This window comes from Sinohyriopsis cumingii, chromosome 5 (genome assembly GCF_028554795.1).
Source record: "Sinohyriopsis cumingii isolate HCF-2022 chromosome 5, ASM2855479v2, whole genome shotgun sequence".
NCBI classification, from domain to species: Eukaryota; Metazoa; Mollusca; class Bivalvia; order Unionida; family Unionidae; genus Sinohyriopsis; species Sinohyriopsis cumingii.
Window position 1 is genome coordinate 82833747 of NC_142965.1, and position 13393 is coordinate 82847139.

Sequence of the window (13393 nt, forward strand, 5' to 3'; positions counted from 1 at the left end):
TTGTACTTACTGATGACTGGTCACCTCTTACAAATTTCAACTGTATGTGAAATTAGATTTTTTTTCAGCCTTCCCCCAACACTTATCTCAATTTCCGCGTATACCAACAACATTATCTTCATCTGGAGAATGTGAAGTTAAATGGGTCGTACTGTATTCATTTTTAGTCTTTTTATCTGGTTTGCAGTTTTTTGCAAGGGGAAAATCCAAACCTGACATTCTTAATAGTCAGTGTCATAGGTTATTTCCCTTGCTTTCCATCTGAGAGAGAAGAAAGGCATTTAAAAGATATTTTTTAAACAAATATCTTTATTATCAAACTGATATGAGATCATGGTCATGCAAAGTCTGATTAAAACTGAATAAAAAATATTGCCTTAATAGTATTAACAAGGTCAGCCAATCAGATCCAAGATCACCTAATGAGGTGATCTTGGATTTGATTGGCTGACCTTGTTAATACTATTAAGGCAATAATTTTTTATTCAGTTTTAATCAGACTTTGTATGACCATGATCAAACTTGTCTAAGACCTTGATGATATAACCATATATTCCAAGTCTGATCAAAGATGAATCAGAAATATGGTCTCCTGAGTAATAATTTATAAAAGATACACATGGATATCATTCATAATCTAATCTAATGATATAACCAAATATTTCTAGTTTGATCAAAGCTACATCAGAAATATGGCCTTCTGAGTGCTAACTTACTGAGTCAATCAAATGCAAGATCATCTAGTTCTTATTTATGGATATCATTTAAACTTTTGATAATAAAAGCAATGTATTCAATGTCTGGATCATAAATATGGACTCCAGAGTAGCAACAAGCTCAACTAATCAGATGCAAGAACATGTCATTATCAAACTTGTCCATGATTTTGATGATATAAGCCCATATTTTAAGTTTGATGAAACTCAGATCACAAATATGGGCAACATAATAGTAACAAGCTATTGTTGACATGTGGACATCACACCAGACACAGGTTACGTAAAAACATATAAAAGATTATAATTTTTTTTATCAGAAACTAATTAACAGAAAGATCAAGTGTACATTTATACTTAAACTTTCATCCTCTCAGATGAATTGCAACTTTTCAACAACATAATGAAGCAGCTTTATTCATTGCTCATGTACCACATGACTGAAAATACACATTCTACCTACCATGGTCCTTGAGTGTTTCCACTTGGTCAATTTATTTAAAATACGTAACAGGTTGATACATGAGAACAGATTCCTCCAGCAATATGGCAGGTTGTCTCCCTTTTCCTACAAAAGTGAGAAGAAAAACCATAGTTATAATCAACATAAAAGAAATGACAATACTAAATCAACCCCTCATTTATATTAACCTTGTGATTATTAAAGAAACTTCACTATACAAAGACTGACCATCAAACTTTTTAATTCTAAGTTGATGCCAACATTTATCAAATAATGCTCAGAGAAAAACTTGCATAATAACTTACCTAGACAACTGCTGCATTAAAGATTTATTGACTGTGGAACTGGCTTCTAATTTTGGACCTTTTGACATTTATGGGAGAATATGACTTATTATAATTAAATACAAAATCTTCCTATGTCAAATGAATTTTGTGGAAAAAGAGTTAGATGCTTTTGCACAGTCTAGGCAAAGATTTATAACCTGGTTATATATAATATACAGAAAAAGAACAATATGTGCTTTCGATAAATAATGACCATGACGTAATCTAAAATTGTGAACACTGGAATAACAAATCCAAATTATCTCTTTATCAAATTAATGTCACTAACTATTTCTGTGTAGTCAGTATAAAACAAGTAACAAACATTAATTTTGATTATGTGATAAAACCTAAGCTGGACAAAAATGTACCAAGGTCTTGTGAGTAGCAATTATTTTTTACAATGAACATTTTCTTTATAAATTAAAATGAGTCAATTAAAAATGTTCACAGTGAGAAATCTAAATGTAAGTCCAAATAGGATATAAAATGATTATTTTCTTACTAAAGAATCAGCTGTTAATTCTGGTGGTTCACCCAAAACACACTGTGGAAAATCCAGTATAGGAATTCTGAAATAATAAGGAAGAGACAAGTACAATAAATAAATGACAGAATGAACTTGAGCTATCAGATGTGGGTGTATCACAAAAGGCCCCACCACTTAATATGATTTGTTTCACAGGATATATGTTCAACAGAAAAATAAGTGTTTAGAAATCAATTATTACAAAAAATGATAGCATTCAGAATGACATCAAAGGATGAAAATCCAAACCATTCTAGATTTCATCGATACACACATGCCAGTTTAATCTGGTTAAAATTCAGCAAGCTTTGTGAAAATAAAAGTGTAGAAGTGTAGAAATCAAAGTAAGGGGAAATGGCAATCAAGGAGCATAACTCCTATAAACAAAGCATAACTAAAATGAGGAGGGCAGTCAATAAGGGGGCATAACTCTATTAAAGATGCAATGGAAATCAAATCGATTCAAGGTCTAATCATTACAACTCTGTATGCCAAATCTGATCTGAAATCCAACAATACTTGGTAAAGATAAATGCAGAAAATCTAAGTCAAGAGGAAGGATGACCAAGGGGCATAACTTCTGTAAATGTTGTTGAGCAGTGAATACTTAACTCTTTCAAGGTCTCATCAAGACAAAGCTGCATGCCAATATAAGTTGAAATACAACCAACCTATGTAAATTTATATGGCAGAAACCAATGTAAGGATGATGGACAATCAAAGGGCATAACTCCTGCAAATCATGATATGGAAGGCTGAAAACAGAACATTTCTGAGGACTCGTCAATATAAAGTCACACACCAATAATTCCTAGTATGGTTAGCGTACAGAAACCAAAATGATGACGGACAGACAGAAAACACAATAACTACTGGACTCTGCTGACTTTGTAATGCAGAGACCTAAGGAATCAATCAATCAATCCTATAAATGAATAAATAACTATTTGTATAATTATAAACATGAAAGTTCTGTTGATGCTTGTTTCATGGAACAATGTCACATTTCAATTTTAAAACTTTTCCAATTAAGCCTTGGGCAGAAATGGTGTTAATTTTTCAACATTTTCATAAATGTATTCATCATATTAATTTCAAAACAAGTGGTCCATGGATCAATCACTCAATTCCCACTGTCACAAAGCCAAAAGTCCACTTTCATCAATGGCCAAATTTCAAGTAAGACATATCTGTAATCAATATATATATATATATATATATATATATATATATATATATATATATATATATATATATTCCAGAAAAATAAAACGTTCAATAAAATCTCAAGAAGTGGAGTACTAAATGAAGTACTTAGAAAACACTATCAGACTGAAAGTGCACAATATTGTTAATACAAACTAACAATACAATGTTTAAGAAAACAGTTATTATAGGTATGGATGTATTAGTGTTTAAGAGTATCTCAGCATAAAATAGACTCTATAGTGCCAATTTAAAGCAACATTCTTGCGGTGTAAAAAAGAAATGCTGCAGTGTAATGAAATCTCTTGTAATAGCAATACATGACACATATTTTGGTTTCAAGGGTATTTATGTGCATAGGAACATTTATGTTAACTCAGCACAATAGTGAGTATATGGTGGGAATAAAAGGTAAAGTTTGAAATATGTATAAATGAAGAATTGTACACACACACACTTCAGGAAGAAATGGAGGTGATTGTGAAAATGTATTACAGCTATTGTGAATTATCTCTTTTGTTATCAACACATAACTCACCCATTTTTGGCTGTTACATAAGACACAATATTCTGATTGAAGAACTTGAGCACTAGAGGTATGCAGTTTGCAAATACAAGATGCTGACTCATAAACTCAAACTGAAAGGGAAATCAAAGTATTCACAGTACTGATGAAATGATGGGTTAGAATGATACTAATTATACAAGATCAAAGAACATAACACAAGAGACTATTCATTTTACCAGCATACCAGTTTATCAAAATAATTTTTTTTATGTGGTATGTACCACTGTACTTTTTCACTGTACAAGTATGTTGGTAGTTTCTATCAATAAGGAATGTACATAAATTCCTGATCAATCATGTTATGAATTTAATTATACTAACAGCCTGTTTTCATTTTTAATGGCAAAACAAAAACTATTATTTTTTCTTCAAGTTGTATCTGTCACAAATTAATTTTAAATATTACAAATATAATTATATTTATGATCTTTATTCACATGTTTGATACACGTCAGGTATGAAAACATGGTGTCCAAATGGGATGTGAAAGATATTCGGGGCAAGTGAAACTTTCAGAAAAAATTTCAGATTTAAGAAAAACTAGGTCATTTTTAGTCATTTACCAGCATAGGTTAATGTGTGAAGTACATGCATTCCTTTATAAGACTGCAAATCATTGCAGAATTTTCAAAAGAGATCTTGATTTATTTCTGAATATTACACAATTTGTTAAGTCCACAAAATATTTTCATGTTTGTGGAGTAAGTTTGTTGTATGTTTACTGGAGTATTTTTGTGTGCTCTCTCTGATAAATATCTTGCTTGGTTGTTGGCATCCAACTCAATGTTTCCATCTATTATATCAATAGTGCAACTAGTAAATTGTAGGCTTTAGTGTCAACACTTCCTATTTTTATCAACATTCTCTCTAATGTCAACACAATGCCTTTCAGCCATTCCATAAGCTTAATCAACCCACTTAAGTTAGTTTTTTTATTACAACTTATACAACTATTAACATACACAGTTCAAATTCATCTACTAATAAGTAATATTTTGGGGCTGGGGGGCTGTGATATTTTATTTTATCTCAGAAGATAATTACTTCTTTTCAAATAATGTAATGGGTATAACATAATGGTAGTTTGCTATAAATCAGAGCAAGATATTTTACTATTGAAGATGGAATATTTTTATGATAAAGCTGCCAGGTCCATGCCCCTGAATAGTTGGACCCTGATATGATTGTGATGTACCATGGTATGTATTGCAGTATGTACAGAAATACTGGGGTATACCAAGGTACAATATGTTTTGTGGTATCCCGCTCTACTATTTATGGTCCTTCTAACAATACTTTTCTAAATAATCTTAATAACATATTTTTTTTTTAAAACCTCAACATCGAGGGCCTTTTTTTTTCAAACTGGAAAATTGTAATATTTTAACCTCCATCAATTTATTTAGCTCTTCAAAAGTTGCATCTGCGTTTTTCTTAGCAAGTGCGGCACTTGTGTCATTTATGTTCTCATCATTGGTTATCTTGAGTGCAGCCCTGCAAACTTGGCATAACTGTATTATTGATTGGCGTTGCTAGGTGAACTGAATGTGCACAGTAACATTGCCTGTAAAGTCCTCTTATCTTTAAACAGAAATATGTTATCCATTGATACTTGATTACCCTAGTGTGGGTTTACTTTATGTGGGAAGTAGCACAAGGCAATACTTCCAACAGAAGGTAACAAATGGCAAACAAGAGACCAATGCAGGATACATCTTGCTCATTGGACCAGCATTCACCCTTGCCCTAAATATTTTGCAGAGGTCACTTTTCCTTTGCTACAGATTCAGAACAGATCACGAGTATATATTACATATATGTGACGAGAGAGGCACTATAATTTTTAAGTCATCAATTTTACATTAGAATAACAGACATTTAATTAATGGGTGTTCTGGACAAAGACTGCACTATCGATTTTTACATTCGTGATCTTGCTCCCACGAAACTTCACCCATTAATAGTGTTTGCTTTATATATTTACTCTTTCACAGCAATTTATGTTAAAAGTGTTAACATCTGATTCAGTGCAAACAACATCAAAGCAAACCATTGCCCTGATATCATTATACATCCTTAAAAAAAGGTTAAACTTCCAGTTGTAACCTAAGATAAAGTGAAAATTAGCATGAAGCAGGGCAAACCTCAAAAACTTTCAAACACTTTTTCATTTAAATAAACTGTCATTTACAATGCTGATCACCACTGACAATTTTTGCAAATGCTTAGCATCAACACAGTCTGATAAAAAGAACTTAGAATCTATCACATTTCTGTTAACTAAATTGCAAGTCATTCATTTGTTAAAAATTGTAATACTAAAGCTTGAAATAAACTAACTGAAAATAGAATTACCTGGTAGATGTGGTTCAGTTTGAAGTGCTTAAGCAGAAGCAGAATAAGACCCGATATCGCCTTCACGATGACTTCTTTGTGGCGATTCACATCAATACCAAGCTTCATCGACTTTGTCACTGTTGTTCTGTGGAAGTAAATCATACATATCTTTGATAAAACTGTAGGAATAAAAGTATAATTTTGATTCTTTTCCATTGTATTTTCAATTAAGAACATAAATTAGAGCAACTTTAATTTTACAATCCGTTTCTTTTTTCCCTGTATGACAATGATATATTCAGTTAAATATCTTGTTGCATACCCATTCCTTCCTCCCCAAAATATTAACCAGAATTTAGCATTTCCTTGAACTGCAGTTTTGTATAATTTCTGCAAATTATTTTATCATATGTACACAGAATAAAAGAAAAAAGATTAATTATTATTTTATTAGGTACCTAAAATTGGCAAATTATTAATAATAAAAAGTTATCTGTGTACAAAAAAGCAGAAAACAAATTGGTGATGTGAGAAAAGTTAGAGGACAGAAATAATGAGACAATACTGCAACTTGTACAGTACAAAGTAGACAAGACCTTTGGGATTTTTTAAAATTTATTACCCAATTTTACTATTTCAAGACCACAACAATAAGATTTCCAAACCAAAATTAACAGTTTATGTGGATTTTGATTGAAATACCATATTTTTTTTTATTGTTCTGCACTGTAAAGAACATGCTTATAATGTTATTTAAAAATTCATTTTGAGAATGAATGTAGCTTTAAATCAAAGTGTGTTCAAAACTGAAATTACAACCTTTTATTCTTATCTTAGATCATACAATAAAATCACTGTTGTATGCTTCTGATATGGGATGCTGGGGTAGGGATGGGGGTTACATTTACTAGCTGAAATATGGATACAAATTTAGAAGGGGTGAAAACCTGCCAGCTATGGCAAAAGAGGACCTCATTCCTTTAACAAAGACCCTTCATGTCACTCTTCTTAAGATAAGCAATAACAGTATATTTCTGTACAATCTGCCCCTGAAATGTGTCTTCTCCTGTATGCACTGAGTAAAGTTAAAAACAAATTCTAAAGTGCAAGTAATTCGGAAGGGTGGATAATTTACGGAAAAAAGTACCCTATTATCTCTGAAATTTTTCATACTTTTAATTTCTCATCCACCAATAATAATTGTTCAGTACCTTGGTATATTAACTTCATTTTTGGGTGATTTTGTATAAATCATCATTGCTTAAGAATGAGCTGCAAAATTAAAGCAGTATTTGTATCTAAAGTAATTTTTTACACAGAAATTTAACAAAAAGTGTATGGAAACTACAGTAATACTACAATGAGTTATAAAACAGTCAACAGCTATGGTTGAGATGTAGAGACAGTGTTTATGCCTGCATTATCTCCCCATGGCTAAATATGGAAAACTTACGGCATATCCTCTGGTAGAAGGTCTGATAAGATGTTGATGGAGTCTGTCTTTGTTTTAGAGGTAGGAGCTGCAGCCAAGAGTATCTTCAGCAAGGCAATCTGAATTCACATCAAAGACAATGTTATCGTTCATTTTGTTTTGTTTTGTTGTTTTATGGTCAGGAGTCCATCAAGATAACCATTGAGCCAACACAGCTCTTGCCTTAATTAGTCATATCTTACAAACTGCTCATCTTGATTAGTCACATCTTATAAACACTTCTTGCCTTGATGACTCACATCTTAAAACATAGGGAGGGGCAAAAGGGGCCTATTCTACATGCCCGAACATGCTGGTGGTTCTCAATTTTGTATATAGTCAATGTCATGGCCTCATCAAAATTGAAATATGAGATACAATATATATATATATATATATATATATATATATATATATATATATATATATATATATATAAACAATTGAAGGCAGATTCATCAGTAAATTCTGAATAGTATGGGCTATTAAGGGCAACATATCACCCCTTTATCTATATCATCTACAATGTTATTTGGGTGAATGACTTAAGTCCTTAAAGAGATAAAAGACATATCTATTTCACAAGATTAATACCTGCTCTTATTGGTGTAAATTGTTCCATCGTGTCCAATAACTTATATGTCCTGCATATATTTCAATATGCTAAGTGTTGCCAAATTCCATTACAATAGAACATGATCTAAATGTCAAAACTTACCATGTACTGTGGTAGATTAGGCAATATAGCTTGATACAAGATTTCTTCTGGTGTGCTGGGTACATCTGTTTCTGGCTGAAAATTAGAATACCAGGCTCATAAGTATGCTTACTTTCTTCTCAGAATTTCTGGTCTGAACAAATAATGGCCTAAATAATGCAATATATTATTTTGTTTAAAATGTTATTTGTACAGTAATTACTCCAAAAAACACTTCTAATGGGTGCCATAAAAGCTTACCTTCCTATAGCTTGGGCTATTTTACACTAGGTAATTTATAAGCATGATTATGCATTTAGGATATGTTGCATTCACAACAGCATTATGATATCTTATTTTCATTTTAAATCAGATGACAATAGATTATAATTAGTGAGTAAGTACAATTTCAAGTATTCCTTTCATAAATAAAACTGACTAAATGTAATGTGATGTCCATGCATGCCTTATAGATAGGACTGTGCCATACAGAGGTGCTTTAAAGTGTGGGGCAACTGTTTTAAACAATAACTGGCCTTGCTTTGGTTTTCCTCTAAATTTAGCAGGGCTTGTATTTTTGTCAGAAACTCTTCTTCTATATAAATAATTAAGAAATGGGGTGAAAGCTGAGAGCACCTACTGTAGTGTGTAATGTTCAAAGGTTATCTCCTCTACTTCAACAAAGTCTCGTGACTCAAAAAACTGAAATCAAGATCTTGAAAAGAAAATCTGAACTGTTCAAGAAAAATGGCACTTATCTTTAGTTATGGAGCATGGGCAGGTGAGGTAATCATATAAAATTATTTTATCCGAAGTTATTTCATTATTATATTAAATATATACTTTTAACACCAGGATCTGCTGAAAAAAGTTTTGAATACAAATTTGGATCAAAATACTTGTGACATCCAGTGTGAACTTACAGGACGATACAGGAATATAAAATTTTAAAAGCAAAAGAGACACCATAATCTGAAGCCCATGGCCTGTGTGTGTGTGTGATTTAGATTTTTGATAAAACTTTAACAATTATAGTCATAGTCATATGATGTCTGCAGTTTGTACAAATTTTAAAGGATGTTAGGATGCTTTCTCTTAATTTGGTTTTTCTTTTGAGCACTTTATTTGAGAAGTAACTTGAAAGTTTTCCTCTTTCATAATGGCATCAATACTTGATAGTGGATCAACTTCATTTGTACAGAACTGAAAGGCTTTTTGCCAGAATGCTTTCTGTCAATTTAGTGAAATACTGTTAAAACAAAAGTTTTCACATATTTTAGTAATGGTTGTTGTTGCTGTTGTTGTTGTAAGGTTTAATGCCATTTTTCAGCCAAGATAGGTTATACATGGCAGCCAGCATAAAATGGTGGAGGAAGAACCTGGGAAAACCCCAGAAAGAACCACCGACCCACGAGAAGCTACTGGCAAGCATTCTCACATATCCACATTGGCTAAGCCCGAGACTCGAAACCCACACAGAGGTGAGATGGCTGTAATCGGTAACTGTGAGTGCTTTGGACCACTCAGCCATTCTGGGCCCACTTTTGTAATGTTAGTCATATTTAATGGCAAATAAGCATCATTTGCGAAAACAACTGAAAGGTCATCTTGTCAAGATGTTTTCCGTCAAATGTTTGCAAATTCTATCCAGGATTTTATTTTTTAAGAACTCAAGATTTTTCTATTTATAGTAAGGGGAACTTTATTTGATTGTAGGATCAGTGTCTACAATCTTGAAAGGTTTTATGTAATAATGCTTTCTGTAAAATACAGTTTAATTCTGATCAGTAGCTTTTGTAAAAAAGAAAATTAAAAGATTTTCTATTTTGGTATAGGATGACAGATTTTTATCGTCTGTATAAACTTGAAAAGTCTTCATGCCAGAATGTGTCACCAAATTTGGTAGAAATTGGTCCAAGGGTTTCCAAGAAGCTGAAAATAGCAATTATTGTTGGACAATGAATGACAATCACTGGATGGAGGACATTACAATAATTCACATGCCCTTATGGTCAAGTGAGCTGCCAATGTCACTGGAAAAGTGTCCACTTTGTCTTGCATTTCCACTAACATGAGCTGGAGAAAACTTTGGCTGTATTATCAATAGTATCATTTAAAGTTTTGGTTAAATCAGAAGAAAAGAATATATGCCCATCTTGAAGTGAAGCCTTCATATATTATACTATTAGTAAACTTTTTTCTCCATAACTTTTAATTTGCTATAGAAAATATAATTGATGAAATTTTAAGCGTACACCAAAACCAAATAAATAGCAAAAGTCCAACAAAAGACAGACACTGAGTGTCATCATACAAATGGAATCATATGAATGAATACAAAAGTAAATAAAAATAAACAATACATTTTCTGAAAATTTGTATTCTCCCACCAAAGTTTGTAGTGCCAGTCTTCCAAGTAATAATGAAGAGACAAAGGAAGGTGTAGATGGAAGGCAATTACAGAAGAATGATGGAGTTGGTGTTGTGTGGTTTAACGCCATTTTCAAGCACACAATAGGCTATACATGGCGGCCAGTATTAATGGTGGAGGAAGAACCAGGGAAAACCCTGGAAAGATCCACCAACCCACAAGAAGCTACTGGCAAGCTTTCTCACATACCCACATTGGCCAAATCCGAGACTCGAACCCACGCAGACAGAGGTGAAATGGCAATGATCCATAACAGAGAGCGTTTTAGAACACTCGGCCACTCGGGGCCCCAAGAACGATGGAAATTTGGGATAAAACAAATCTCACTTACAACTGATACATAATTAAACAGGACTGCATAATCTTAACAGAACACTTGCATTAGGTTGTTGTTGTTGTTGTTGTAGGGTTTAACGCCATTTTTCAGCACACAATAAGCTATACATGGCAGCCAGTATTAATGGTGGAGTAAGAACCCAGGAAAACCCCAGAAAGAACCACCGACCCACAAGCTTCTGGCAAGCTTTCTCATGTACCCACATTGGCTGAATCCGAGACTCAAACCCACATAGACAGAGGTGAGATGGCAGTGATCCGTAACGGACAGCGCTTTAGACCACTCGGTTACTCGGGGTCCCCCTTGCATTAGGTCATCACCAGTCTGATTCTCTGACATCACCCATTCTATGGCATAATAGGGGGAGTGATCTCAGAGGCAATAACAAAGTTGTCAAGTAAGCCTGTGGAATTTTTAATAATCCTTGCATGAGGGTGATATATTGTTTTAGGAAAGACAGCTTCTGACAGTTTAATCAATCAAAACACAGGAAAATGAGAAGTCATGTCAGAACAAGATGTTTTACCTGACAATTAGCCAACAGCAGAATTAAGATGCCCAGTTTATCTCATTAATGTGGGTACAAAAGAATAAGATGTAATAAGTCTGACAACTCTATTTGTAGGTTAAATATTAAAATTATCTCCTTATTTTAACTTAAAAATTTTCACATGATGTTAAGGGCTTTTAAATTAAACAAACATGGTACCCAGTGAAGGCACTTTTTACAAATTATATGCCAAGATACTCTAATTATTCAGAGATCACATGCAAAAATAAAACTATATCTATGGTGACTACTCCACATCAAAAAGGGCCTTCCTTGGGCCCCATGTATATTTTACTGGAACAGCCCTAAGATTAAAATGTTATTTTCAATATTCTACAGCTATATAAAGACATATAAGGTCAAAAGTCTAGTTGTTTATTCTGTAATCAACTAAACTTGTACCCATTATCACTGTATTAAAATGTCACTTAGCCTAGTGGTTAGAGTATCTGCCTTGGATGCGGGAGGTTGCAGGTTTGAACCCTGTCCACACTGCAGAGATAGTAGCGATATGACTAAAAAATTGTTTATGCTACATTAAAAATCTAAATCACACATCACAAAAAAATGTCACGAAGACAGGTACTCCCTCATTATAACGCTGTACATGGGAGCCATAGTGTATATTACCATAAAGTGAGTAATGAAATACATTGTATACTACCATTTTACTAATACTCAGTGTAAAATGGGATCCACGAACAGATTTGCCTCACAAGGAAATGTGTTATAATGAACTGCCTTGTAATGAGGGAGTGCTATAATTCTATGAGCACAGGCCTTCTTTATAATTGCTGTAAAAAAAACTCTCATAGTAAAAGTGAGTTAACATACAAAAAAAGATATCATTAGTTATTAGTAAAATAACCATATCTTATTTTCGAGAATTTAAAAAAAAAATTTAATGGTTTACATTAATTTAGCTTAGAAACTGGATTCTTTCACATTTCAAAAAATTTCCTTAGAAAGTGAATTCTTTCCCATCTCAAAAATTCACCTTTGAGAGTGGATTCTTCGCCATTTCCTCCTCACCATTGATTTGCAGTTCAGACAGAGCAATATACAGGTGCTGCAAAGAGATAAAATATCTGTGATTACTTTATTTGTTTACATGCAAAGTTTGCCAAAGTCCTGTTAATAATTTGCCTTTTGATTATCTGCCAAGTCTTGTCTAGAATTATCCTTTTGACTATTTGCCACGTTCTGTCTATAATTATCCTTTTGGCTATTTGCTAAGTGCTGTCCATAATTAGAATTTTGACTATTTAAAAATTCTTGTCTAGAATTAGCCTTCTGACTATTGCCAAGTCCTGTCCATAATTACACTTTTGACAATTTGCCAAGTACTGTCTAGAATTACCTTTTCCTTGTTAACAATTCATCACAACTACTAAACCAATGAGCTGACTCGTCATAACCTATATTCACAATCCCACAGATGCTTAACACACTACATTCAAGAAGAATCAAACATTTCAGTAACTGATATTGTGACACTAACAAATGGATCAAACTCTATGCTGCATCTTTGAGGAAAAAGACATAGCCCATAAAATTGATTCCTTAATTTTACATGAAAACTTCTGATGAAGCTAAAGATAATAATATCAGTGTGTGTATATATGTGGGAGAGGATGCTTACTGATATGGATGATTTCCTTCCACCACGTATCTTTAAACTGTATCCTTAGAAACTATCCTTTGTTCCAAACAAAATAACAAACAGCTTTTCTACACAGCTGACATCTTAAATCTATGGAAT

The 13393-nt window shown here is 32.9% G+C and overlaps 1 protein-coding gene across 5 annotated transcripts in view; it reads right to left on the reverse strand.

Annotated features, from left to right (window-relative positions):
- The window catches only part of LOC149799634 (striatin-interacting protein 1-like), a 52889-nt gene that overhangs the window by 5739 nt on the left and 33757 nt on the right, over positions 1-13393 (reverse strand). For all 5 annotated transcript variants that reach the window (XM_089958973.1, XM_089958976.1, XM_089958972.1 and 2 more), the window contains exons 12-18: positions 12629-12700; positions 8335-8409; positions 7599-7696; positions 6164-6290; positions 3779-3879; positions 2011-2077; positions 1180-1284 (exon numbers count right to left, since the gene is read on the reverse strand). In XM_089958973.1, coding sequence (XP_089815099.1) covers positions 1180-1284; positions 2011-2077; positions 3779-3879; positions 6164-6290; positions 7599-7696; positions 8335-8409; positions 12629-12700 — 645 coding nt within the window. The remainder of the gene's footprint in view (positions 1-1179; positions 1285-2010; positions 2078-3778; positions 3880-6163; positions 6291-7598; positions 7697-8334; positions 8410-12628; positions 12701-13393) is intronic.